A 27,955-nucleotide genomic window follows, 5' to 3' on the forward strand; every position below is an offset into this window, starting at 1 on the left:
TGGCACAACAGAAGGCTGCACGAGCAAACACTCGGGTAAGATTTCTGAACTTCCCTTGCAGATTAGGGAGCTTAAAAGGTTAGATAGGCATACATATAGGACTTAGCCCTGACAAATTCAACTGTATCAAAATTTTCAGAAGGTGGTAAACGGATGACACCAAATATTAAGGGATAATACTGATACAATTGGGAGAGAAGAACTAACGAAGACAAGGAACTATTTGGGGAAACTGGGACGAATTACAACTGGTTAAAAGGTAGGAGCATGTCCCGCACAGACCGAAAGATATAGTATGCTAGTAGGATTTACATACCAAATGATGGCCCGATGACTGACAAAAACTTTGCCTGTACTTAATATATTTCAGATAACACTAACCATACTGACGAAACAGGCACAGTAAATGATTTTAGGGGCGGGGGGTCACAAGTCAACAAATATTGGGTTGAACGAAAGGTTCAACCCTGATATTACTTAGACAAAACTTATAGGCATGCAATTGATCTCATCAAAGGAGCATGTTTCCAAGACAAATGTAAAATATCAAAAATAAAAAGATAAATGAAAACTAATGTATGAAACGAATATAAATGAAATCAAAGATGTTAATAAAATCTAAACTATGCCAGCGGTTCGATAAATATGACATAGATAAAAAATAATCGAAGATAAGATCAGCCAAATAACAAGATTGTTTGTAATAATTGGGATGCAATTTCTTTCAGGGGAATATAACTTTCTTTGCTTTGTATGACATAACCAATGTGCATGGATTGCCACAAGCAAAAAAGTCACCTGAATGAAAAGGAAGATCGATATAGATACGTATGTCACCTATACTTCAAATTGTTTGTGTTCTAGTAGCAAATACATATGCTTGTATCGTTTAGCCCTGAGGAAGTCGCAGCCACCTGCCATGGGCGACAAAACAAGGTTGGCTAAAAAGAGGTTTAAAAAAAGAACTAAACAAGAACATATGAGAATAAACCTAACAAATACAAAGTAAGACAAGAATTGTTGATATCTGTTATTTATGTAATACATGTGGACATTAGCATGTGCTGGGGAAACCAATTTTTTGTATAGGTTTGCTAGGTTTCTCTAGGTGCCGGCAGAGCTAGGGTTCAAAGTCTATAGCTAGGCAGTTTGCAAAAAAGGGGTCAGTTTTCACTGTAAAAATGTGGTGTGTCCACGTTGCATTTTGGGCCGTTTCCTGCCGCAGGCACTAGCCCTACCCACACAAGTGAGGTACCATTTTTATCTGGAGACTTGGGGGAATACAGGGCAACTGTTATAACCTATTGACTTTCGATGCATTTCTGCCTTCCAAATGTAGGACAATGCGTAAAAAAGAAGCGACTTTGAAAAATGTCCTTTAATGCACATGCTAGTATGGTTACTCACAATTTCTGAGATGTACAAATAGCCGTTTCTAAACTCTATATTGTGCTCCCATTTTAGAAATACATAGGTGTCTTTCATACAGATTTTTCACTTTTTATATTTACCAAAATGAATTGCTATATACCCGGTACACAATAAAAAAAACATTGCAAGACGCTGCTCGGTTATTGGTTCCGGGTTCGTCGGGTTCTAGGTAAACCTACAAGTCCTATATACCCGACACAACCAGAAGGGTCCAGTGGATGCAACGGTATAGTGCTTTAAAAAAATCTGTCATACTTACAAGAAGTTACAGGTGAAAACGTTGGAACAAATGTTTTTTCAACTCTTTTTCACATTTTCCTATTTTCAACTGTTGGTTTCTATTAAAAAACCTTGAAGGATCTGCACAAATGATCCCTTGCTGAATTCAGAATTTTGTCTACAGTTCTGAAATGTATATAGCTTTCCAGGATCCATTATTGATTTCATACCCATTCTTACCCTTAACTGGAATGAGGTTGAAAGCACAACAAATAGCAAACATAGGCTATGTCCCAGTAAAATGCCAAAACTGTGCAAACAAATGTTGGTTTTCTGACCAAAGTCTATCAGTCTCTGAAAGCTGGAAAGATGGTGATTTCAGCTCCACAAACCCTCTGTTGCTAAAATTTGCAGGGAAAAACAGACACTTTCATCTGCAGCACTTTTTTACCATTAAAAAAAAAAAAGAAAATTAGCTCTATTTTGACTACTTTATGGGTCCCCTCCACGGGAATCAACAAACCCTGGGTACCTTTAAAATCCCCATGATGTTGGAAGAAAAGGACACAAATTTGGTGGGGTTACCTTATGTGGTCAAAACGTTACAGGAGCCTAAGTGCGAACTACCCCAAATAGCCAAAAATAGGCTTAGCACAGGAAGGCCTAGCAGCGAAGGGGTTAAGATTTCGATTTGAATATGTTGTTGATGGTGTCTGGAATGAACACTTCACTATCTTTTATAGTACTGCTAGACTTACTCCATTTGATATGTGCTCACAGGTAACACTCACCCTGTGTTGGAGAATGGCCTCAATGGCTCGAAATTCAAAAGGCAAGGAACACGTCACAAGCTGACCTTCCCCTGCGAGCTGCAAAGCCAGTTCCTGAAAAAGCCACTGTTCCAAGTTCAGGTTCCGGTAATCCAGTATCAGAAGGTACTCTGGTGTTATGACAGCTTTCAAAGACTGAAACATACACAACATAGTTGTTTAACCTGGTGAAATATGGTTCTGAAAAAAATCAGAGCATCATACATGAATGCATGAAGTCTGGGTTTAAATTAAGAACATCCTGGTAAACATTTACAGACAAACAGAATCTTTATCAACCAGTGTGCTGAATTGGCAAGACAATGAAATGACAGATTCTAACTAGCACCCAGTGATTACTCAGTATCATAGACTTTTCTTGAAACTTAACCAGTCGCCCATTGAAATCTGGAATCCTCAGTGCATGAAGATAAAATGATAGAAAAGATGAAACTCCTTTAATTGATTCTTTGAATTGTGCCAATTTTCGGTCCATATTCAATTGGCTTCCCCTCAAAAACATGTTCAGCTCACACAAGAGGACGATGGTCTATTCAGAAACTTAGTACTATGGGTCTGGTGTTTATTTAAAAAAAAAAAATATCAAGAACAGAACTGATCTTTATAAGGAGCAGAATGTATAATATAAATAAGCCATAAGTAATGTAATGTAATGAGTCAAGGGAAGAAATAAAAAACAGTGAATCTGACTGAAGTGGAGGGCATTGCCAAGGTTTCTGTAGGAAACCAGTTTACATCTGCCAACCTCTCTTGATCACTACAGAAAATATCACACTGCATAAAGCCTACATGCAAAGAATCTATGTCAGGACATGAGGGTGGGCCGTATACCTGGCATACAGCCCCTATCATCATAGCCGAATCTCCTGCAAAACTGTTATGCAAAGTGATGACTGAGATGAAAGCTCTATGACAAAAACCCATGGTCATAGTGTAGAAAGAGGAATGGGGCTCAATAGAGAGTTCTCTAATCAAACTGGAGCAGAAGCCTAGAATTCAGTTAGAAACACAGATGGACACACTGAATATGTGGCACTCTAAGGAAGGCCTTCATCGTAATTAAAAACGGGCATAACAGTGCACATTCTTAGCCCTTGCTAGAAGAGACTACCAACCACTCAGAGCTCAGAGGAAACCTAGTCATAAGTGAAAGACTAGCTGAACCTAGAGAAATCTTCAATCTTGGGGATTCTGATCATATGTCACTGAAAGAATAGTCTGTAAATTTTCCCTAAAACTCTACTAAGGGCCTATTTACAAGTTTGGCGGTCCATCAGACCGCCGAACCTGTTGCGCAGAAGTCTGAGGCTGCAATATCCCGGCAGTGCCGATGTGGAACGGCCGAGCATATTACGAGTTGCATCACTGCGGCCCAATCCACACGGGTGAGCTCACTGTGGAAAGGTTGGTGGTGAGGCAACTCAAGAGGCCCTTACAGGGCCCCCTGTCACCTTGTGCATGGGGTTGCATGCATGGAGCACACGGTGTGCCCCCCTGTATGCTAGCACCCCTTGTTCCTGCACAGGGAAGAATGCACAACATGGTGCATTTTTTTCCGTTCAGGAACCTTCTTCAGCGCTCCCACAGTGCTGCCTTTCTGTGGCTCTACTTTGAGCCTTAGAAATGCACCACTGTGGGACCGCTGCCACAGGACTGCCCACCAGGATTAAATTTGTAATCCGGCAGACGGTCTGGCTATGGGTTTGGCGGTCACGCAGCAGGGCGCGGACGTGGCGGTCCACTGCGAGGCCGCCAAACTCTTAATCAGTGTTTTTAAAATGTTAAAGTATTGCAAAGCCTGACTAATCAAATAAAATGGGTTAAATCTTAACTAAGCTCCCTCAAAATGTTATTTCCACATTAAGACATTGTTTTGTCAGCACATTAGGTTACGGGAAATGGGGAGAGAGAACTTCAGAAAGCAGGAAGGTACTAGAAGTAATAGGAGAACCAAAGAGATATGACAAATGAGATGTGATGGAGACAACTCGTTAGGATTGGTTATTCAACAGCAAACATTTATATGGCGTCATCTTTCAATTTATAACATTTGATGAACAAAGCTTGGGATTTCACTCCACCAGTGAACAAATAAGTATCTTTCTAAAATTATTTTACTGTGAATATTCCACGGATGTATCTTTAAAATAATTTTTTTTGTTCTTTAGAGAGGACCAGTAAAAATAAGCTTTTACAAATCAGTTTGTACACACATCTTCAATAAGAGGGACTGGTCATTAATCAAAACACATACAAAACACTATGTTCCATGTAGCACCTTTGAAAGCTGTAAGAGGAAATACATATGTTACATCCCAAAAAACAAAGAAAAGAGACCAGAACCAGGAGGGAACAAGAAAATCCATTAACAGGAATGGAGTATGAGACCTTAAGGATCTTAAGAGAGCTGGAAACAGATACTGAAATTGGCCAGGGTGATGCAAGTAACACTGTAGAATTTTTGGATGAAATGGAAATTACTTAAATAGGGGCAGCAAGTAACCTGAGAATGAAATCACGATGTATTCCTCAAATTGCACACAATGCAATAGACAATTTACATGACTTAGTAATCGAGGATCTAAGAAAATTACAAGCCAGAGGTCCTAACTTACAAAAGGAGAATCTAATGGCAATGCAGCGAAAGGCAATAACAAATCTAAGTAATGATGATGGTATAATAAGTAAAGCATCTGATAAGGGTGGAAATGTAGTGGTAATGGACAAAATAACACTTGAAGGAAGCCAGGAGACAATTGTCAGACAAAGAATGTTACAAAGTGACTACCAGAATGGAATATGAGAGAAGCATAAAGGATTTCTAGGAACTGTTGAATAAATGGAGGACAAAGGGCATATTAGGGGATGCAGATTACAAGTTCTTATGTTGTGAGTCACCGGAATTACCTACATTTTACCACCTCCCAAGGTGCAGGATAGTACAACTAACCCTCTGGGCAGACCGATCGTATCCTCAAGAAATAGTTTACTGGAAAATGCCTGCATCTACATTGATTGTTTTTAAAACCCCAAGTAACGGATTTAAGTTTGTGCGTAGAAGATACAAAGGACTTTCTACGTATCATTGCCAACATTGAGTGGGAACCAGATATGCTACTGGTAACATTGGATATCACCAGCCTTTATACCAGTATTGAACCACAAAAAGGACTGGAAACAACACAATTCTTCCTGAAGAAGAGAAATGCCAAGTACTGTGAACACAGTGTGATGTTAATGGAAATTATATCATACTGTCTCTAAAATAACATCATCTTGTTTGCAGGGGAATTGTTACACCAAAAACAGGGGACTGCCTGGCCTGGGCAGGAGAAAACGAAGTATGGCTGGACAAGGTTGTATTATCGTCTCGCTAGATTGATGACCTCTTCATTATATGGAGAGGGTCACCAGAGGAGGCAATGGAACATGTGCCAGCCCTAAACGACAATAATTTGAACTTGAAATTCACAGAATGAATGTGCAGAAGAAACGTACCATATTTAGATCTGATGGTGAACATCAAAGATGATACGATTGAAACTACTCCCTATAGAAAGCCCACGACGGGAAACAGCACATTACACGCTGATAGTTTTCACCTGAGGAGTGTTATTAGTGGGGTTCCCTATGGAGAACTAGTAAGATTGAGACATAACTGCTCGACAGACGGGGATTTTCATGAGGAACGCCACAATCCATTAGACGGATTCAAAGATAGAGGGTACAGAAAGGAAACCCTTAAAAATGCAGTGAGGAAAATAGAAAAGGTACAAAGAAAGGATCTCCTGGTAACATCTAAGGAAGGGCCAAGTACCACACTTGAAGAGAAGAGAACGGTTAGAATGATAACTGAATATACAACCGTTTCCTCTGAAGTGTTTCAGATTTTTAGAAATAATTGGAGGATAGTAAAAACCGACAATATCATGGGCCAACGATTTCACAGAGTCCACTTATTACATACAGAAGGGTTCCGGCGTTAAAAGATCAGCTAGTTAGAAGCCATTTCACCAAGGGACCCAAAAAGAAGGACCATATCACAGGATTCTATCCCTGTATGAATTGCAAAGCCTGTAGAAACAGTCAGAAAATAAAAGTTTCAGGTACCGGGTAGACAAACTAAACGCAAAATCGGTAAATTAATGAATTGTAATTTCGATTACACCGTGTATTGTTTAATTTGTCCTTGAAACATGAATTAAGTGTGATCCACCCAACAAAGAAAAGGATCCTTGAACATATGCATGCCATAAGAAACCATGATTTAACATATCCTGTGGCACACCATTTTGAGGAGAAACACAATTCAAATCAGAATCTTCTGAAGTTTTTCTGTTTGGATCAGGTTCCAAAGGCAGAAAGAGGAGGAGATAGAACCATGAAACTAAGAAAGTTGGAATCTCGTTATAGTGTTGATCTGCAGACGAAGACCCCTCAAAGCATCAACATTGAAGAAGAGCTCTGGGTTCATAATTAACAAATAGACAGAATAGCAATTCTGATGGTGTGAATAAGAAGTTATCTTGTAAAATGGTTGAAAGAGGCTTTTTGAGTCAAAATTCTAATAAAGAGATCATTCAGAAGTAAAAGGGTAGGTAAAAATGAAATGTGTCAGCAAATATGAAACAAAATGGTGCAATTCCTTAGGAGTAATGAATTATTTACATCAGGATTACAGGCAATGCCCATTCAGGGCTATATAGTGAGGATAATTCTTTAAAAGATCATAAACTTGAAAATGAATGAAGATACTTGATTATCAATGTTTGACAAGACATATAGCCAGGTGATTAAGAAAGCCCATTCAGGGCTCAAATATGTATGGAGATATGCAATGCTTAACTTGATATGCAATTCATTTATTCGAAAACAACGAGTACAAATGAATTGGGATTGCATATATTATGAGTAGATCAAGAATATAAAGGATAATGAATGAATTTAAACCATTCTAAGAGGGCCACCATATTTCCATCATAGAACGAGGGTTGTATTTATACATATATTTTCTGCCGTCTTTTCTTTCTAGCAATGAAATTAATCGAACTTTCCTCTCTCAATATTTATATTTAATTATATTTTAAATATGGCTGTGCTTTTGAACCCATTGACATCGAGGAAGGCGTGCAGCCGAAACGCGTCTGTCCATATTGAATTTGTGTGGTGAATAAATATTTAAAAACTACTTCTCAAGTGTGCGCCTCGATTTGTGACCATTGAGTGGAGGTCACCCTTGGGCTCAAGGCCCAGGTGGAGCTGAAACACGTATTGGCGGAGATGCAGGGAAACAAAATAAACTTACAACTGCACAAGGAACTTTGGGTCCGCGTTTGTCTTGTCTGAGAGAAAGTGGATGTTTGTAATGAAGCCAGTGATATATATATATATATACACATACACACACACACACATCTATATCTATATATCTATATTTTACAAAGGTAGGTAATTCAATTTATGTTACATTATTTCGTAAAGGGTGTGGTTGGCCATTTGTGACGCTGGACCTACTACAAGGCTGGGCTGAAATATATTTAGGCCCGTTTTGTCAACAGGAGAGATGAGGTGGCGATTACTGGCTGCAGGTTTGTGAAATGCATTTTGTAGTACATGGAGTAGTACTCCTAAAATACTACTCTTATTCCTCGAAAATGCCTTTGGTGAATCAGGCTCACAATCTCGAATCACTTTGAAACCCTAATTTATTGTACAGTACTTATCTGTTTATGTGCTGCATGTGAACAAATAAACAACTGGAATGGTCAGACAGGACTTTCTTTAAGGTTTGTAGATAAACTAAGACACAGGCTTAAAAAACATTCATAAATTGTGGTCATTAATGTTTTAACAACTTGAGACCAGGAAGCACTAAAGATGGAGAATCGGCTTTGGTTCTATCCAGCACACACATAAAATATTACAGAGAAGGACAGCATATATATCCTGTGCTGGAGAATGTAGGAGTAAAACTCACATACACCATTTTAGCCCCAAATGCAGACGTCTATTAACAAAATACAAATGATTGTTTTTCTGTGTTTTTTACTCATAAGCAGATACACTACTTACACTTCTAAAAGCCATAGGGATACAGCAAAACAAATTAACAAATGGATCGCTGAAAGAGGGGGAGAAAGGGGGGGAAGTCAGACAGAATGGGGAAAAAGGGGTAGTGTCGTAAAAAGCAGGAGAACAAGTGAGAGAATGGGAAGAAAAAAAAAAATCAGTCAGGAATATCACATTGTTGGCTTGCTCTGCACACATGCTGCCCAGAGACCCTTAATGTTGGCAGAGGGTTTATATGCCACTAACGTGGTGGGAATTGTACATACTAAAATAAAAATAGATTCAAAACATAGACCGTTTGGATAGAGAAAGAGTGGATTAGCAATTTCCCAAATAATTCAGCATACAACAATATACTGAACTACTACTATGCTGCCATAGAATGACAACTAAAGCTCAAATGAATGGAGAAGACCTAAGGTAATAAAGGGGCTTACATAAAGTGTCAAGAGCCCTCGCACCCTTTCTCCATATTATCAAGGCCTGACTAACGCAAGGCACCTCCCTGAACTTTCTTAAAACTGGACAGATCCTCTGATAAGAAACCCTACACAAGATCCCACCCACCTTTCCAACTTCCATCCTAAAACATACTTGCCATTTGTTGGAAACAAATCTTTGAAAAGAGAGTTGCCACCCAGCTACTGGAGCACATTAGGAGGAATAACCTATTCAAGACTGTGAATTGGCGTTCAGACCACATTGTAATACTGAAACAGCCACGCTCCAAATAGTCAACAAACACCCTCTTCCTCAACGAAAAAAACAATTCCTATCTCCTGATCCTGTTTGACCTCTCTCTCCATCTTTCAACATCATTGACCATCCACACTGATCCATACCCTGAAAACCTGCATGGGCTTCTCTGGCACAATCTTACAATGGTTCTTATCCTACATCACCAAAAAACAGCAAAGTATTCAGATAGAAACTACCACATTCCAGACTCTCCCGCCATCTTTGGAGGAACCCAGGACTCCACCCTGTCACTCATCATTTCCAAATCTCCTCAATCAATTATATAAAATGACGCAAAGCCTAACTCGAACACCTCCAAAAATGGATATCAACAACTTACCTTATATGCTAAACCCCACGAATATTGGAGTCCTCCTGTTTTGTAAGAATGACAAACATTCTATGGTTTGTTCATGGCGCTCTGATTGAAAACCTAAAGGGTCACATACCTCAACTGGGAGAACAGGTCAACTCTCTCAATTGACCCTTGATTCAAACCTCTCATGCAAAGAACACACTTCGAACACTACCCCATAGCCTGATTCCAATGCACTGTGCTAAAAAAAAGTGAAATTGTTTCTCTCATGAGAAGACTTCACAATGACAGATCAAGTCCAAATCCTATTCCACCTAAACAGAGGCAACGGCCTGCCCATAGATCACCCTTTCCCCCTTGAGTGGAATCGTTCACCCAGGAGAACGGTCCATCTGGGATGTATGACATCATAACGCATGCTTTTACTCCGCATGCCATTACAGTGCAGTTTTTACAACGCAAGTCGTTACAACAACTTGCGTTGGGGGGCGCTGGATAGTGGAATAGTTTAATTTTCTATTCCAACTCCAGTCCCCGTGGATAGTAGCGAAGGTGTTGGATAGGAAATTAAACTATTCCCTATCCTACAGTGCCCTTCAGCGCAAGTCGTTGTAACGACTTGTGTTGTAATAGCTGCGCCGTAATGGTAGTGCAGAGTAAAAGTTGCGTTGTAAAGGATGTTCCCCGTCCATCTGGGCCAAAGAAATTCAAACACATCACCTGCACACAAAATGATCTACGCTGGCACCCTCTGCAAGCCTGGATTATCTCCAGGATCAGCTGCTTCACTTACAAGACCCTCTACACTAAGATCCTTGTTTTGCTAGCTAACAAACTAATATTATTAGGATGTCCACACCAGAGGAGGAGCTCTGAATCACCAGTTTAGAGATCAAACACTTCAGGAAGGAGAAAACAAGAAAATAAGTCATCTTGCCCTATGCGCCCAGGCCTGGAACAACACTGTCTCCAAAATCAGAACAGCAAGAACCCTCTGACGATTCAGGAAGAAACTGGAAATTCACCAATTCAGGGAACACTACCTCAGATGGACTGACTTCTCGCCACTTCCAATAGCTGTACCTCATCTCTGTCCCCACCTCTACAAATATCTCCACTGATGTTTGCCACATATACAGTGCTCTTTTGCTAGCCAGTTAATTTCATGCTTTGGAAATACCAAAACATACAAACATAAAGCATACAGGGTTCAGGGTAGATACAGACTTGAAATGATAACTGTTCTGTTTAAGTAACACAGGGAACAAATATGTAAAAATAGACGACAAAGTTAGACTACAATCCCACACATGATTTGTAAAGCTGCAGCTATCCCAGGGTAAATGATTACCTCTAGCCTCATGATAATCCTGTTGTTTCTAGAGTTAATGCTCATTAAATGCTGAAATCGTAAATCACGGGCTTGTAGTCCTAATTCCTGGTATAGCTCAGTTTTCTTTCGCTCTAGCAAGTAAAAAATATACAAAATAGAATTAGAGACATGTGCTTTGTAGCCAGGAGAAATTTAGACAGAACAAAATACATGCTGGTATATAGCCTAGTTTTCAAAGAAAGCGCAAATTCCAAAAACATACAATCGTCTGTTTGGAGACTTTACTCAAACACAAGATTGAAAGAAAACATATTAAATGAGTAGAGAAGGAGGGTTGGGTTTAAGGTCAGAAAGGAGCTTCATGAAAGAAATTTGAAGAAAAGCATTCAGTGCTAGAAGAAAGGTGATGGAATGACTTCAGTGGAAAGGTAAAACAAAGTAGCATTTAGGAGAATTTATTGGGAACACTATTTATTACATTGAAACTCACCAGGTACATTCAATTAATGAGGAAGCATTTTTCACAAGCAATGCATTGTCAATAAAAAAGAATTACCATAATGATATTCTGAAAAACAATTTTAAGCAAGCAACATATGTCCAGGTTAAAAATAAACAAGTAAGAGCCAGCCCAAATATATACTGTCTTTGAGAGTAATGTTGATACACAGGAGATATAAGGGGAAAAATGAAAAGCCCACAAATGAAGTAATGTCTAAGAGACCTTAAGGCATCCCAGATTGAATGGCACAGAGTAAACCATAGCTTCACTGAGGAGAGAAAGTGTTCAATTACAAAGTGTTAATTACAGTTATAGTTTCCAACAAAGTCTACATATTTAAAGATACAATAAGAGGTAAATAAATGTGTTGGCTCCCGAACTGATCCTATTAGCCATCTCCGGGATAGAGCTGAGAATGTATTGCATAAGTGTCAACAAATTATATAACAACGTGCTCTGTATCAGGTGTATTTAAACATATATGTCAAATCAATCTTAGTGAATTGCCTTTTTAAAATATTTCAATTGTATAAGTATGTTGAAGTGAATATGATAAAATAATTCTAAAGCTTGAAAATTTTAATTTCTTAACTATTTAGATGCATTAACAGAGGAGAAGAGAAATAGTTGAGAAGTATCAAAAAGGTATAGGAAAAGAAAACTAGCTGTAAAAACCTAAAAAATGACAAGCTGAAAGAAGAACGCGTGGTATCAAATTCAATGTTCACAGTGTGTTAGCAACAAAATAATTCTACACACGACATTGTTTATTGGTTGGGAACATGTGGGCTAAGAATAAGTATGAATGGGACACAATCCCACTAAGATAATGAAAATAGGAGAAATTCCCTAACCTAAAACATATCTTGAAAATGGATGACAGTAGTTTTTATTTTTTTTAAGTTTTATATAGCGCTGGCTAGACCCGGAGGTATCAGAGCGCTTTCCATGAGCATCAGATCATAGTTACAGGTCACATTGTTACAAAGGTTACACAGTTCTTAGAGCATGGCAACATAGTTACTTGTAAGGTAGCTGGTGCAGTTTTACTTATGTTTCTTATTGTGCAGTGAAACCTTTTCAATCAGCTATGCTAAGAGATAAATAATACACTTGTATTATTTCAGAATTTAAATGAACTTGACACCTGTGTTTTAAGAAGGCAGTGTACAAGTCATTTTTTCAAAAAAACAAACCGAAATTCATAGACATTTGATGGACTATGATTTACCTTGAGAAAAGACTATATTTAGTAGATTAAAGCACACACTTGTGCTAAGACTCATTGGTAGAACTACAGGGGAACTGGAAAATTATCAACTTTAATGCTTCTATCCATATATTCTTGAGACCAGCCATGTGGTCTGGGTCCAAGTTAAATTACTAGGGCTGGTGCATCATTCGTGAAAAAAAGAAATTACCAATTACTACTATAAATGTGGAAATTGACTTTAGGTCAGAGTTCACAATTGTGCCACAGCCTCATATTTTAAAAAGTCACCAAGGTTTGACGTTACTGACGTGACTTTGCATATCCATTGGTTTTCTTTTGGGGTGGGCATTTTAACAATAATATCACCGAAAAGTCTTATTTTAGTTTCATTAAACACTAATCATCTCAGTCATTCTCAGAGTGAGTCAACGTACTATGTAGTTTCATAATCAGAGGAACACTGACTGTACAACATGTTATTTTGGAACTGTGCTGTGATCTTCATTTTCTTAACTCTTCTGTAAATTTTCCTGCATAACATTGTAGTTACATTATGTATTATAAATTACATCTGATGAACCTGCAGTTCGTATGTGGTGTCCTGGCCCTTGCAATGACCTTAAAACAAATATTTTAGAGTGCATTATGAATTCACAACCTGTGCAATGTCCACACTTTTAATGCTCACGAACAGGGGTCTTAAGGGCATCCTGCAGATCCTTCTTGTCCTATTCATTTTACAACGTGTCTGACTACTACTAATTATACCACTAACTCTACTTCATACAATATGAGTAGCAGAGAAGAGGATTTCCGTATTATTTATTTGAGACGTTTTATATAGCGCTGACCTGACCGGAGAGTATCGGAGCGCTTTACATCGGTTACAGAGCAGAACAAAACATAATACAATAAAGCGGGAAATCCGGAATAAAAATATTAATAAATGTCAATGATGAAGAGTTCTAGTTCGGGGTCTTGCTGACACAGCGTTGGAGAAGAGTGAGGTGTCTACTTCAGCACTCTAACTGCTCCTATCGGTTCACTAGGGACCGTTCGAGGAACAGGATTTTGAGCTGACTTTTGAATTTAGCGAAGGAGGGAATAGTTCTGAGGTGAGGGGGAATAGAGTTTCAGATTTTGGGCGCATTTCCGGCGAAGGACCTCGCTGCAGTTTTTTGTTTTTGTGATTTTAACGGGATGAGTGGTAGGGTGTTAGAGCGTCTGGGGTTCCTGGTCTGACCTGCTTTTTTGAGTTTGGCAGCCAGATATTCGGATTTGCTGGCGTGTAGGGCTTTGTGTGTGAGGCAGGCTGTTCTGAAGTTCGCCCGCATTTCTACTGGGAGTCACTTGAGTTCTCTGAGTGCTGGTGAGATTTGATCAAATTTCTTGATTCCGGTGACCGTCATCATCATATAGGTGGAAAGGAATGTTAGCTTTTTTGAGCTGGGTGGCGAGGGGTTCCATGTAAATGTTGAAGATTTTAGGGGAGAGCACTGATCCTTGAGGAACTTCCCTATTGACTGGATGAAGGTCAGAGTTGATGAGAAGTTTGTGATCTACTGTGTCGAATGCTGCCGATAGCTCTAGGAGAATGAGGAGAAAGCATTGGTCTCAGTCAAGTGATTTGTGGATATCATCGATGATGTTGAGGATCGCGGTTTCTGTGCTGCAGCCTTTCCTAAATCCGGACTGATGGAAGTCAAGGAGGTTGATACTGTCCAAGTGTTGAGTTAATTGTTGGAGTACACATCTTTTTAGGATTTTGGATAGAAGAGGAAGGTTAGAGACGTGTCTGAAGTTATTCAAATCGTTTATATCCAGGCCAGGTTTTTTCAGCAGTGGGGTGACTTGTCCCACTTTGAGGCAGTCTGGAACGATTCCGCTTTTTAGGGAGCTGTTTCTTATCTTGCACCATAGTGGGGCTAAGGAGAGTTTCAGCTTTTTGGTCAGTTGAGCGGGAAGAGGGTCTAGGATGTGAAATGAAGGCTTGGAGGTGGAGATCAGTTTGACTATCTCATCTTCTAGAATGGGATGGAAGAGTGACCAGGGTTTAGTGTGGGGTAAGGGAGAGCTAACAAATGCCCCAGACTGGCTGCTATTGGAAAGGGGGGGTGCTATTGATGTCCAGTGAGTGCTCAATCTTGGAGATCTTGGCACTGAAGAAGTTGGTGCGAAGTTCTTTGGATGCCTGCACTTGGGATGTAGCTGGTTTGGAGGTTTGTTGTCTGATGATGTTAAAGATCTCCTTGGGTCTGTTTTTTGGGCTATCCATTGCGGAGTGGAACAATGTGGAATTTTTGTTCTTGATGGGACTGTTGTACTTCTTCCGGACTGTTCTGAGTTGATCGTGGTGGATAGTAGTAGGATTGTTCCTCCAGCGTCTTTCTGTGGCTCTTAATTGTCTCCTTTCCTCGCTGATGTCCGAGTGAAACCATGATCTGGACGGAATAGCTTGGCTTTCTTTTTATTTCAGGGGTGCTAGGTTGATCGAGCAAGACCACCATATTCCAGTTATAGAGCGAGGTGAGATCGGTTGTGGAGAGGTGGTCATTGCCGCTAGGGAGGAGTGACTTTCTTCCATGATGCCACGGGGAATCTGGGTGAGATTTCTAGACCATTTGGGTGGGTCTTGTACAGGTGGCAGGGATAGCACTCTTTGGTTGATGTGGACTAAGATCATGTGGTGATCCGACCAGTCCACTGGTAGAATGTAGTCGATCGTAATTGCGTCTTGATGAGCGATGATAGCATCAAATGTTGCTCCTTTATTGTGAGTTTCCTCTGAACAGTGTTGGGATAGATTATTGTCACAGAGAAGATTGTTTAGAGATTGAATTAGAGTGTTGTTCGGTTGGTTCCAGCGAAGGTTAAGGTCACCAAGGATTAGGTTATTAGCGTCTCTGAGTGCGCAATGGGCAATCAGGTCGGAGAAGTGTTCCCCCAATGTGGGATACTATGGTGTCTTGATCAAGGTTTTACTGAAGTTGAAATAGAGTTAAGGTTAATTAACAAAGTAACAGTGTCTTCACCATGAAAATTAAACAGCCATGCGATTCATTACTCCGTCATCTCCCTGAGCCTTAGCATCATGTAAATCTAAGAACCCATCTCTGCTGCTGCTTTAAAATGAGATGTGTTTGGCAGAATTCTTAATTATGTTAATAAGTGTATAAAAGGGCACATGATGGTTATGGTTAATTTATTGGTGTAACAGTAAATGGTGGCAGTGTGTCAGTGTGTTGGCATATAATAGAATGTTAGCATACTAGTTGGGGCCAGCTGACACATCCTTCAGTGGCCTGAGCATTCTGTGGCCCATGGAAGAGTGGGTGATGTGCTGATGACCTTGCTTGAAACAGGAGATAATAGCAGGTGGCTGCAGATCCACTTGTACCCCCTGTTACCAATTGCTAATAGGGTGCAAATATCAGTTCGCCCACCACCCCTTTACCCTACAAGATTTCAGATTACAAAGGAGTAAATTAGCTGACACAGTCTGGAAACTGAGCACAGGGCTGGCTGCCAGCTGTCACTCTCAAAGAAATGTATTGGTTGTAAAAAGAATCCCACAACACTGAAAGTTTTGTTTGTTCAAACTGGTTTCCATCTGCAGGTTTCTCCAACTTAAAGCAGCTATAAAAAAACTGCAGCGGTACACAGAGGCGTTTCCTTCGTATTCCAGATTCTAGTAAAAAGGTCAACTGAATTATTCAAGGGCACTAACATGATTTTCCCCGCAAAAAAAGAAGTGCATGTCAATAATTTACACATAAAACTACTTACCAAATGAGGTCAGAGTACCTTCCTTGTCGAATTTTAACTAAATAAGAAAAAAAATAGTATTTACTTTTTATAAAAGCAAAATTTTACTTAATAAACTTGTTGAGCACCAAATTAAACAGTTGAAAGCTAATAGCTTATTCTTCCCCACAGCTACATGTCCTTTATAAAAAGTTTTTGGGCTTTTTGAACACAATAAAACATTAGGAACCAGCCAAGACAAATGTTTACGTGGCACCACTGTTGTGGCTAGGCACAACTTTTTGGTGAAGTAATACACATATCCTGAACTGTTAAAAAGACAGTTCAGGGGTAAACACAGAACTCTGCAAATGATGTTCCTTTAACAGAGATCTTAAAATATACTTGCACTTGGTATACAAAAATATGCTTGCACTTGATATGGAAAAAAACTGAAAGGTGCATCTATTTCAAAATATTTCTCTGCGGTACATTACCCAACCATTAAAATTCCTACTGAACAGCATTTTATTAACCTGAGCGACCTGCCCTAACCACTTAATCCATACACAGTTTCTTCAAAATGTCACACCCTTCTACAATGTCAAAGTCAAGAGCACAGTACATTTTAATTTACATAGGTTGTGTTAAGGAGAAGGCCAAAACTGCTGCCTGGCCTGTTTTACTACAATTCAGTGCCTGAATTTCAGAAGGAAAAGGCTGAAATAATCATGTGCTTGCACTAGAAGTCCTACAAAAGCATACTTTTGGGTAGGACAAAAATGTGTAGAACCCAAATAGGGTGACTGCAGTTTGTTTTAAACTGTATTAACACCCATAGTAGAGTATGGATTGCATAAAAATAAATTACAGATTTGCATGTATTTATTTTACTTCTGTTTTGATAGACATACAAAAAACATATAGAAAAGAAACTATGGGTGGGTGGAAGTTGCAGAAAAATTCCATGGAATTCCACCAACAGGTGGAAAATATGCAGCTTGTGTTGCAATTGAGCACCTGTAGAGCGAGCACTGCTGCTACTCAAGTAAAAAATCTACTCAAGCAGCAGTAAATCTACTCAAACAGCTGCCCTCTAATCGCTCACGAACACCGGTGACTGTCCGCGTAATAAAATCACGCTAGGGGACCCCAACTTACATATGCTGAAGCCTCGCTGGAGAATGAATTCCACCATATGGCGATTGGCGGAATTTGGCCAGAACTACGTGTTAAAGAGTAATGCAAAGTGGTCAAAATGTTTCCAAATCCACAGGAAGAACGGAACATTCTCCCAGCACCTACACGAAACCACATTTTGACAAATAAGGTAAGCTAATCTGCACCAACCAACTAGTTCTATTTTATACATGAAGGTGCTGCCCACCGCCATTAGTCAGCTGCCGAAGAACCAGCTACTCAAAGTATTTACAAAGTGATGGAGCGAGATAGAAAACAAAATTTTGTTTAAACTCGCAAAGTCATATTTCCATAACATGAATAATAATATTAATGATTTGTGATATGTCGTGCTAATACAACTTAGATTAAACTTTACACGTGGGGGGACTAACATATGTGCTCATAAACGTGCATAAATGTTGCATCTTTTTGTTCGTGCAAAATAATAAAATAAATTATTGTTTTCGTTTTTGTCATTACTAACTGCTGCAAACTTAAAAGAAGCATGTGCTTGTTTTGCTTTTCCTTGTCTGTGTGATGTCATTTCTACTATTCTAGGTGCATATGGGTCTCATGAAAAAACGGAGACTGGTAAATATAAACGCTGCTTTATTTGTTTGCAATGGCTAGGTAACATTTGATTAATCGGGTGGGTTAATTAATTAGTAAAACTTGGGGTGGATACAGAATCTACATTATTTCTTACATTAATACTTTTCTTGTGTTTGTTTTATATTAGAAATCATAAGTTGCCTGCTTTTGGGCCTAGTCATTTGAACCGCAGAAAAAGAGTTGACATATAATTCTGCAGAAAGTCACGAGACGCCCATTCTGAATTAAAGCGTTTATTGAAGCTGCATTCACAAAGCAAAAACTGATGAGCTGACATCATTCTGTCGGACATGGCCAAGGTCGAAAGTGAACATTTTGTCAGTCCTTAACTTGGCATCCGCGGAAGTATAATGAAAGTCAATGGACGCTGCGAGAATGACTTAATACATTTGTTGCGACATGAGGAAGCTTCTGGCTTCACGTGGAAGGAACAATGGTCTCTATGAAATATGATTTTATGGAACTTTTTTAGAATTGGGTGACATGTCACTTGTCACTCTCAACCAATGGGACGTCGAGGATTTCTGAAAACTTTCCTTTGCTAGTTTAGTTAGCGTAGAAAGGTATAAAAAGTCATGCCCTTAGGGTTGGGCTGGCTGCTGCTTTCTGACTTTCCGATGAGGGCGAAGTGCTGCTGGACTTTGCGTGGAGCACGTAAGAATCCTCAAAGAACTTTACTTTAATTTCTATCTATTTAGCTTATTTAGGGACTTAGGTTTTAGAAATGCTAAACTTTAAATATTCACTTTGAATTTTGATTCATTTGCTTAAATTGTATTTTCTCTTAATTCTTTACTATCATGCTTACTTTATTGCTAATAAAATTCATTTATAAAACCTCCAAATTATATACCATAATTTAGTAAATAAAATCTTACTTTTGACAAACAAGCTGGTCTTGGTTATTCAGAAGTGTAGGTTACTATTAGCTAGATCACGTCGCCTATGGTGGTCGTTTAAATGGTTGGGTTTTATTCTAATGACAATATTCTTTCGGCAAATGTATAAATATGTATATAGTTTGTAGATAATGTGTATAAAGATTTATTCTGACCACCTGATTCAGTAGGCCCAAAAATATATCAGGTTCATAAATGGGTCCATATTTAGTATAGAATTTTGTTTATAGGTTATGAAGTTGGGTAGCGTTGTTTATGATATATTTTCTATAGCCCGCTGGATCAATTCTCTGGTAGCAGAGGATGGTTGCTAAGAGGTAACCAAGGTAATATGTTGGTTGCTAAGGGTTGCGTTATGGTATGGAAATAGGATCGATGTTCTAACACATGTTAAGTTCGTTTTTCGTGCCTATCTGTAAGCTATACCGGTATAGATTGTGTGGCGAGAAATTAGTCACGCAAGCCATCTGTTCTGTTTGTAGTGATATCGCCGAGTATCACAAGAGGTATCGCCGAGTACCATAGTGTTGTCGCCGAGCAGCACAGTTTTAGGGCTAGGTCTGAATCTTGCATAGTGAGGGTTTTCTAAGAAATTAAAGCAGCATGAGAATAGGGACAAAGCGCCTTCCATAAAACTCACTGTGATGAGAGTATTAGTTATATCCGAGCTTGAGTGAAGGGTAAAATTAACGTCGGTGCATGATTATCTATAAACAGGTTAGAGTCCTGTACGGGTACATGCTTCATATCTATAAACAGGTGAGAGCCCTGTACGGATAACGTCGTTATTTTGCTAACGGTGCATGATTTCTATAAACAGGTGAGAGTCCTGTACGGATTTCATGTGTGTTTGAAATTAGGGAATTTTCCGTATGAAAGTGCGAGTTTGAATTGTATTTTATGTTCAAGTGGAACTCTTAGAACTTTCACTTCGCGGTGGGTTCAGAGCAAAGCGAGTTCATAATTATACGTGTTAGAAGGGTGGGGTAAGGTTACTCTACTGACAATTGAATATTATCCTTAGTGTGAATAGCGCCGTCTATTCCGAAGTGTGGATACTTGAATGTATGTAAACTATCCTAAATAGTGAAACAAACAGATGTTGTCTTTATAGTCATCGTTAAGAATTAATTTACACTGAAAAGTGTTCTTAAAATGGCGCTGTGAAAAGATTTTGTGAAGGAGGGGTAAGCGCCAGGAGTGAGAAACGAGAAACCGCAGCTGCTGTGTACGTCACAGAGCCGCGCTGAGATTGGGTGACCTACGTCACAAGCTGTATTCTGATTGGCTCTTGAGTTTCTGACAGCCTGTGAGCTGATTGGTAGTTCGGAAAAACTCCAAATTTATTGGTTGAGCAGAAAAGTGACGTAGCTCAACTGTCATTGGCTTGTTGGTGTGTTTCGCGCACAGATTGGTTGTTTTACAGAACATCCCGGAAATATTTTACGAACGATTTTGTGAATTAGATTTAACTTTAAAAATGAGTTATCATTTTAAACATGTTGAGAAAAAGTCAACATTATTTCAGAAATTTAAGAATTTATTTTCACCTGACAAGAAAATCGAAACGCGAGGTGGTAAACTACTTCATAAGTATAAAACACCTGCAGCGTATATGGAAGGTGAATACGGATATCATACTGTCTTATGGTTCGATAATTGGAAACGTTATACTAAAAATGACGGTGTTTTAACTTGGCCTGATGAAGGTTCATTTAATGTAAGAGTCTTAAGAAATTTACGAGAGAAAATGAATGCTCTTGTTCCTAAACCGAGACCAACTCAATTTGAAGCTTTAGTTGAGTGGGAAGATGAAATGTGTCAGTTACAAAGAGAAGCTAGTGGAATTAAAAGACCTTCTAAAAATCCATCTTGGAAAAGAGAAACTCATGAAGATAGATTGCGAATGTGGAGACAGGGAAATATGAGTGAAGGATTGTATTTAATTCATGAAATGGTAATGGGTACTCCTACAGGGAAATCTATGGAAAGTGAATCTGAGGATGCAGTTATGGAAGAAATATATACAACTGCTAGAAAGAATCAGCCTAATCAGCCTTTGAGACCTCCTAGATCATGGTCTACTCCGGTGGTTTCTACTGAAACTTCACCGAGTGCACCTCCAATTAGTGAAGCTCCTAAACTTTATCCAAATAATTGTGAAATCACTGAAACTCCTAGAAGATCAGAATTTGAGAATGTTCGAAATGAAGGTAGACATTTTACAATGACTCCAAGAGCAAGGGAACCTCCAAAAGATTATACAAGAGAGACAAGAAATGTTGAAGATGTTGATTATAATGAATATATAAGATCAAAGGAAGAATTAATAAAAAGAATGACAAAAGGCATGGAAGCTGTCACAGTTCCAGTAACGATTGGTCCTGTTCAACCCGTATTTGAGCAAAGAGAAACAAACAAAACTGGATTAACTATTCCTTTAAATACAGAAATTCAAAAGGCTGCTGAAAGATTTTATTCAGATTTATCTGAAATAAACACTTCTAAATCGAGAATGCCTGATTTAACCTTTAATGAGGATTTATCTCCAAAAACACCAATGGGTGCTGTATCAGATATAGGGAGTCCTGAAGTCAGGGTAACCACACCAAAACTTGACGTGGCCAAATTAAAAGCGAATATCGAAGAATTAATAATTGGAACAATTGGTCCAGATAGTTTAAATTACTATCGAGATGATGAACTACTGTTCATTTGCAAAAGCATTCAGTGGAAAACGAAAAACAAATATGATCAACTAGAGGATCTAGCAGCAGAACTTGAAATCGATGTGAGTAAACAAAAGAATTTTGCAAAACATTACAGATTAGACTTTTCAGAAAGTGACATTGAGAGTTTAAACTCAATGGGAAGAATAGTTCATATTAAAGATTTGATTGTCTATATCAAAAAGCTAGGAGAACTGAATAAATGGAGAGTAAAATGGACGAAAAAGAAGGAAGATGAAAGATTGGATAAATTGTCAAAACAATTTCCAATGAGAGAAGTTGCAGGTGGAGGATATGTTCATATCCCGTGGTCGAGACAAGATATTCTGTTATTTACAAATGATTTTCCAAAATTAAGGGAAAAACCAGTTGAGTGGTATAGGCAAGTTGATAGATTTATCAAAGTGTCAAAAGTTCTGTGGATTGATTTAGATGGATTTTTTGACATTGTTGTTCCATCTGATCTTTGGACAGAATGCAAAATATCGATTAGTTGGCCAAAAGCAGAACCTGAGCGAATTAAAGAAACAGGTGCCCCAAATCCAATTGTAATGGACTTCTATGAAAAAGTAATTGTTTGGATGAAAAACAAAATTCCACCCAAAGAAGTTGATTGGGTTAAAATAGAAAGAACAGAACAGGAAACAAAAGAATCAGTTCATTCCTTTTATGAAAGACTACTGTTAATTTTTAAACAATACAGTGGTTATGAAAAATTAGATGAAAAAGACATGAGTCATTTTGTCTATAGATTTGTTTATGGATTAAAACCTGAAATTGGAGAAATGATCAGAACTAGTATTGTCGGATGGCAATCACTATCTGTAGATGATATTCTAAGAAAAGCAAAGTATTGCAGTGATGAAATAGAAGTAAAACAGAAGAAGCTGAAGGAGAAAGCCATGTGGGCTCAGGTAAAGGTGGCTGAGCAACAGATTGCCAGCATGGGTAATAAGAACACTAATTTTGTTCAAACTGGAAATACAAATCAGATACAAGGAAAGTTTAAAAGTAATAATTTCCCAAAGAAATTTAGCCCAAAGATTGAGGAGTTAAAGCAAAGATTACCTTGTTTTAATTGTGGCGAAATTGGACATTGGAGGGACGAGTGTCCTCATCCTCCTAAAAACTTAAAGAATCCCTTATTGAATCCACAGATGCAGAATGGTGTTGACCTGCAGCGACAGCTACAGATGCAACAGGGGTTAAACGAATTTAATATTCAGCGACAGTTACAGCAACAGCAACAACAACAGGTGAATAATCGTCAAGACCAATTACCACAACCACCTTTTCCGAATTGTGGGGGAGTTCAAAAATATAATCCAAACGTGGGATTTCAGGGAAGTGAACAGGTAATAAAACCACAAAAACAGCAAAAGTAGCAAAGGGTTCAAATGCAAAATGCTTCACAACAATTTCTATTAACAGAAAGTCAAGACAGCGATTCTGATGGTTATTGCTGACGGTGCCCGAGAGAGGAGGAAGAGTGTGTTGTTGGAGCCACTCTTGAGGTTGACCAGTCTGGTCCTTATGTAAACGGGAAAGTTAATGATGTAGACATCACTTTTCTAGTGGACACTGGTGCTACCCGTTCTACTGTTAGATCAGTGGAAATTGAAAACCTACCTCTCTCAGGGGATACCATCCAAGTTGTCGGAGTAAGTAATCAACAAATTAAAACTGACTTAACTGATCCAGTACCAGTTGAAATTGGAAACTACAAAGATAAACACAGATTTGTGGTTTGTAATAGTAGTCCAGTAAATCTATTAGGCAGAGACATCCTATGTAAAATGAATTGTAGAATATATTGTTCTCCTGATGGAGTTGAGTTACAAACAATGGAGGAAGATGGTTTATACAGAATGACAATGATGATGATAGAAGCAGAAGAAACAAAATTGTTTCCTGCATTTGAAGAAAAAGATCTACCTGAAGAACTCAAAGGAACAGTGAAATCTGAAATATGGGATTTTACTGGAAATGAAATGGGTCTGATGAAAAATGTAGATCCAGTAAAGATTACATTGAAACAAGGAATAGAATTTCCAAACACTCCACAGTATAAAATGAAAACAGAAACAATTGAAGGTATTACACCTATAATTGAAAAATTAATCAAACAAGGTGTATTAAAGGAAATGAAGAGTAGCTCTTGTAATTCACCAATTATGGGAGTTAAAAAGTCTAATGGAACATTTAGAATCGTACAGGATTTGAGAAAGGTTAATCAAATTGTCGTTCCATGTTGTCCTGTGGTTCCAAATCCAGCAGTAATTCTATTTCAGATTCCACATGATGCTGAGTGGTATACAGTCATTGACCTTTGCAATGCATTCTTTACTGTTCCCTTACATCCAGACAGTTATGAAATATTTGCTTTCAGATTCCAAGGTAAGACCCTTGGATGGACAAGAATCCCTCAGGGCTATACAGAAAGTCCTTCAATCTTTAACGAACTGTTAAAAAGATCATTAGAAGATTTAGACTTACCAGGTAGGTCTACGCTAGTGCAGTATATTGATGATTTGCTGATAGCTGCAAAGACAAGAGAAAATTGTGTAACAGACACAATAATTCTGTTAAATCGCCTTGCAGAAGAAGGACATAAAGTGTCCCCAGCAAAACTACAGTTTTGCAAACAAGAAGTAAAATATCTTGGTCACAGAATTGCAAAGGGAAAAAGACAAGTAACAATAGAGAGAATAAAAATGATTCAGGCAATGTTACCACCAAGAACACAAAGACAGGTCAGAATGTTCTTGGGAATGGTAGGTTACTGTCGACAATGGATAAGTGGATTTTCAGTAATTGCAAAACCACTACAAAGACTGACCAAATCAGATGTAAAAGATCCAATTATTCTAAATGATGCTGAGATGGAATCTTTTGAAAACCTGAAAAAGAGCTTATGCCAAGCTCCTGCTTTAGGCATGCCAAATTATGAGAAAGATTTTGAACTGTATTGCAGTGAAAGAGAAGGATGTGCATTATCTGTGTTAATTCAGAGACATGGAAATTTAAAGAAACCTATTGCATACTTCTCTGCAGTTCTTGATCCAATTGCAAAAGCATTACCAGGTTGTTTAAAAGCAGTTGCAGCTACAAGTATCAGCCTTGAACAAAGTGAAGGAATCATTATGGGATTTCCTGTGAAAGTTTTTGTGCCTCATTCAGTTGAAATATTATTGACAAGAGGTAAAACTCAACATTTAACAAGTAGCAGATTGACAAAGTATGAGAAAATCATACTGGGAGCAGATAATGTTTCGATTTCAAGATGTTTGAATCTGAATCCTTCTACATTACTGCCTGATTCTGAAATTGTTGATGACATTGAGACAGAACATGAATGTTTAGATGTCATGGAATTCTGCACTAAACCAAGAAAAGACATCAAAGACAGACCTTTGTCTGAATCGGATTTTGTCTACTTTGTAGATGGGTCATGTTTAAGATCCGAAGGAGGTGTCTTGAAAGCTTCATACTCAGTTTGTACAGTCGTAGATGTTGAAGAAGCATCATGTCTTGAAGGAGTTCGTTCAGCACAAGTGGCTGAATTGATTGCTTTAATTCGTGCATGTGAAATATCAAAAGATATAAGAGTTACCATCATTACTGATAGTCAGTATGGGTACGGAGTTGTGCATGATTATGGACAACTCTGGTCACAGAGAGGATACATGACATCAACAGGATCACCAATTAAAAATGCAGTTTTCATTAGGAGATTAATTGAAGCAATACAATTACCAAAAGAAATTGCCATTGTCAAATGTGCAGCGCACACTAGAGGAACTGATTATATTTCCAAGGGAAATGCCTTCGCAGACGAAACAGCAAAGTACTGCGCAAGGAAAAATTATTCTTACAATCGGGAGAGGAGTAAAGAAACTGATTCAAATTCATTAATGCTAACAACTGTTGTAGAGACATGGAATGAGATTAGAGATTTACAAAACGAAGCAGAAGATGATGAAAAAGACTTGTGGTTAAGATCAGATTGTAGACCACGTGAAGAAGATGGAGTGTGGGTTTACAAAGATGGCAGAGTAGTTTTACCAAATTGTTTGATTGCTGATATGGCCAGATTATATCATGGTCCAGCACATCTAGGAAGAGATTCTATGGTCAGACTTTTCAGAGAAACATGGTTCAATACCAAGTTTAGAACTATTGCTGAATCTTTTTGTCAAAGGTGTTTGTCATGCCAACAAATGAATCCAAACAGAAAATCAGTGGTGGGGACAGGAATAATTGGTCGAGAAGGTGGTCCCTTTACCAGGTTACAAATGGATTTCATTGAAATGCCCTTACACAATTGTTTGAAATATGTACTTGTAATTGTTTGCTTATTCTCAAGATGGGTAGAGGCTTTCCCTACACGACATTGTGATTCAATTACAGTAGCAAAACTAATGCTAAGAGAAATCATCCCAAGGTACGGTTTTCCAGTCACTATTGAGAGTGATGGAGGAAGCCATTTTGATAACAAACTGATGAAGTTAATTTGCGAAGCTTTGAGCATTGAGCAGAAAATACACTGTGCATACAGACCAGAGGCATCAGGTGTAGTTGAACAAATAAATGGAACAATCAAAAACAGAATTGGAAAAATGTGTCTTGAAACAGGAATTAAGTGGACAGATGCTCTTCCACTTGTTTTGATGTCAATAAGAAGTACACCAGATAAAAAGACAGGTTTGAGTCCTCATGAAATTTTAATGGGAAGAGTTATGAGGCAAGCTTTTGTACCTGTAGGTAAACTGTTGAGCATAAATGACAGTGCAATTTTGGATTACTGTAAAAGGTTATCTGATATGGTAACTTCTGTGTCTAATCAGGTGGGAACTGAAGCACAATCAAATGAAAAGGTTTTGACTCATGATCTGAGACCTGGCGATTGGGTCAGAACGAAAGTACATCGGAGGAGGAATTGTCTAGCTCCTAGATGGCAAAAACCTAGGCAGATAATCTTGATCACTACTAATGCTGTAAAGTGCAGAGGATTGAAACGCTGGATTCATCCTAGTCATACTATTCCAGTACCAACTCCTGAGAGTTCTGATGTTGAAAGTGACACCACAGATGATTCTGATTCTGAGGCAGAAGACAAAACAGAAGGTGAAATAATTCCAGATTCTGAAGATCGACAAGAAAGTCGACATCTGGAAACTGTGCCTGTGAATGGAAATGTAACAAGAAAAGACTTAGAAATCATTGAAATAGATTCTGAAGGTGAAGAGAATCTGTTAAAAGGAAAGATAACTGAGGATTCGGTTGTCTCCATTGAAGATAGAGAAGCTGAACAAAAGGAAGTTTCAGACCAGGAGAGTATCGAAAGGCAGAGAACAAGCTCTGAAGTAAGGAACAAAAATCCGAAATCTGGGAAGTTAGAGGTAATTGAAGAAGAGGAAGAGAACGAATTACCGAGTACCAGTGATGGAAGACAAAGTGAAGTTCCTGAAGGAGTGAAATTGCCGAATAGAGAAGTTCCTGAGTCAATTGAAATTTCAGACTACGAAACTGAAGAAAGTGACGTGGAAAGTGAAAGTGAAAAGAGAAAGAAAAGGACTTGGAAGTCAGAATTAAATAATTCTGAACCAAAGAAGAAGTACGTGAGAAAAGCAGACTACTGGCCTGGTGGAAGATTGAGAGTCAGATTGATCAAAAAGCCAATAGAACAAGTTGAAGAAATCAGTAGTCAAAAGAGTCCTGGAAAAGAAGTTGGAGTTGGAAGAAAAATTGAAGTGATATCAAGAAAAGGGAAGAGGATAATAAGACCAAATCAAAAATACAAGTCTCCTGAGTGGACTTACTTAGTAATTCCACCTGTTATTGACATATATGATAGTAGTGAAGAAGAAAACGAAATCCAAGAAATAAGTGACAATGATTGAAGTACAGAAATATTAAATTGGCAAAAGGCTGAAGAAATCTTGTTAGTTGACACAAGGTCGAAGAAAAACTGTTTTTAGTTAAAAGAAACTTATGTATGACATAAGGTCGAAGAAATCTTGTTTAGGGTTTTAAGAGAAAGAAAAACATATTTTAAAAGGGGGGTGTAATAAATTTAGAAATGTTAAAATTTATTTTTATTTCTGAGGCTAAATTTAACCAAAAATGCCTTATGTT

General features: G+C 38.4%; 1 protein-coding gene across 1 annotated transcript in view; it reads right to left on the bottom strand.

The window, feature by feature from the left end:
- The window catches only part of MRS2 (magnesium transporter MRS2), a 168,747-nt gene that overhangs the window by 115,381 nt on the left and 25,411 nt on the right, over positions 1–27,955 (bottom strand). Inside the window, exons 3-5 of the mRNA XM_078687927.1 lie at positions 16,438–16,474; positions 10,955–11,067; positions 2,442–2,615 (exon numbers count right to left, since the gene is read on the bottom strand). Coding sequence (XP_078544053.1) covers positions 2,442–2,615; positions 10,955–11,067; positions 16,438–16,474 — 324 coding nt within the window. The remainder of the gene's footprint in view (positions 1–2,441; positions 2,616–10,954; positions 11,068–16,437; positions 16,475–27,955) is intronic.

The sequence above is a fragment of the Lissotriton helveticus genome, chromosome 4_1, assembly GCF_964261635.1.
Source record: "Lissotriton helveticus chromosome 4_1, aLisHel1.1, whole genome shotgun sequence".
Lineage (NCBI taxonomy): Eukaryota > Metazoa > Chordata > Amphibia > Caudata > Salamandridae > Lissotriton > Lissotriton helveticus.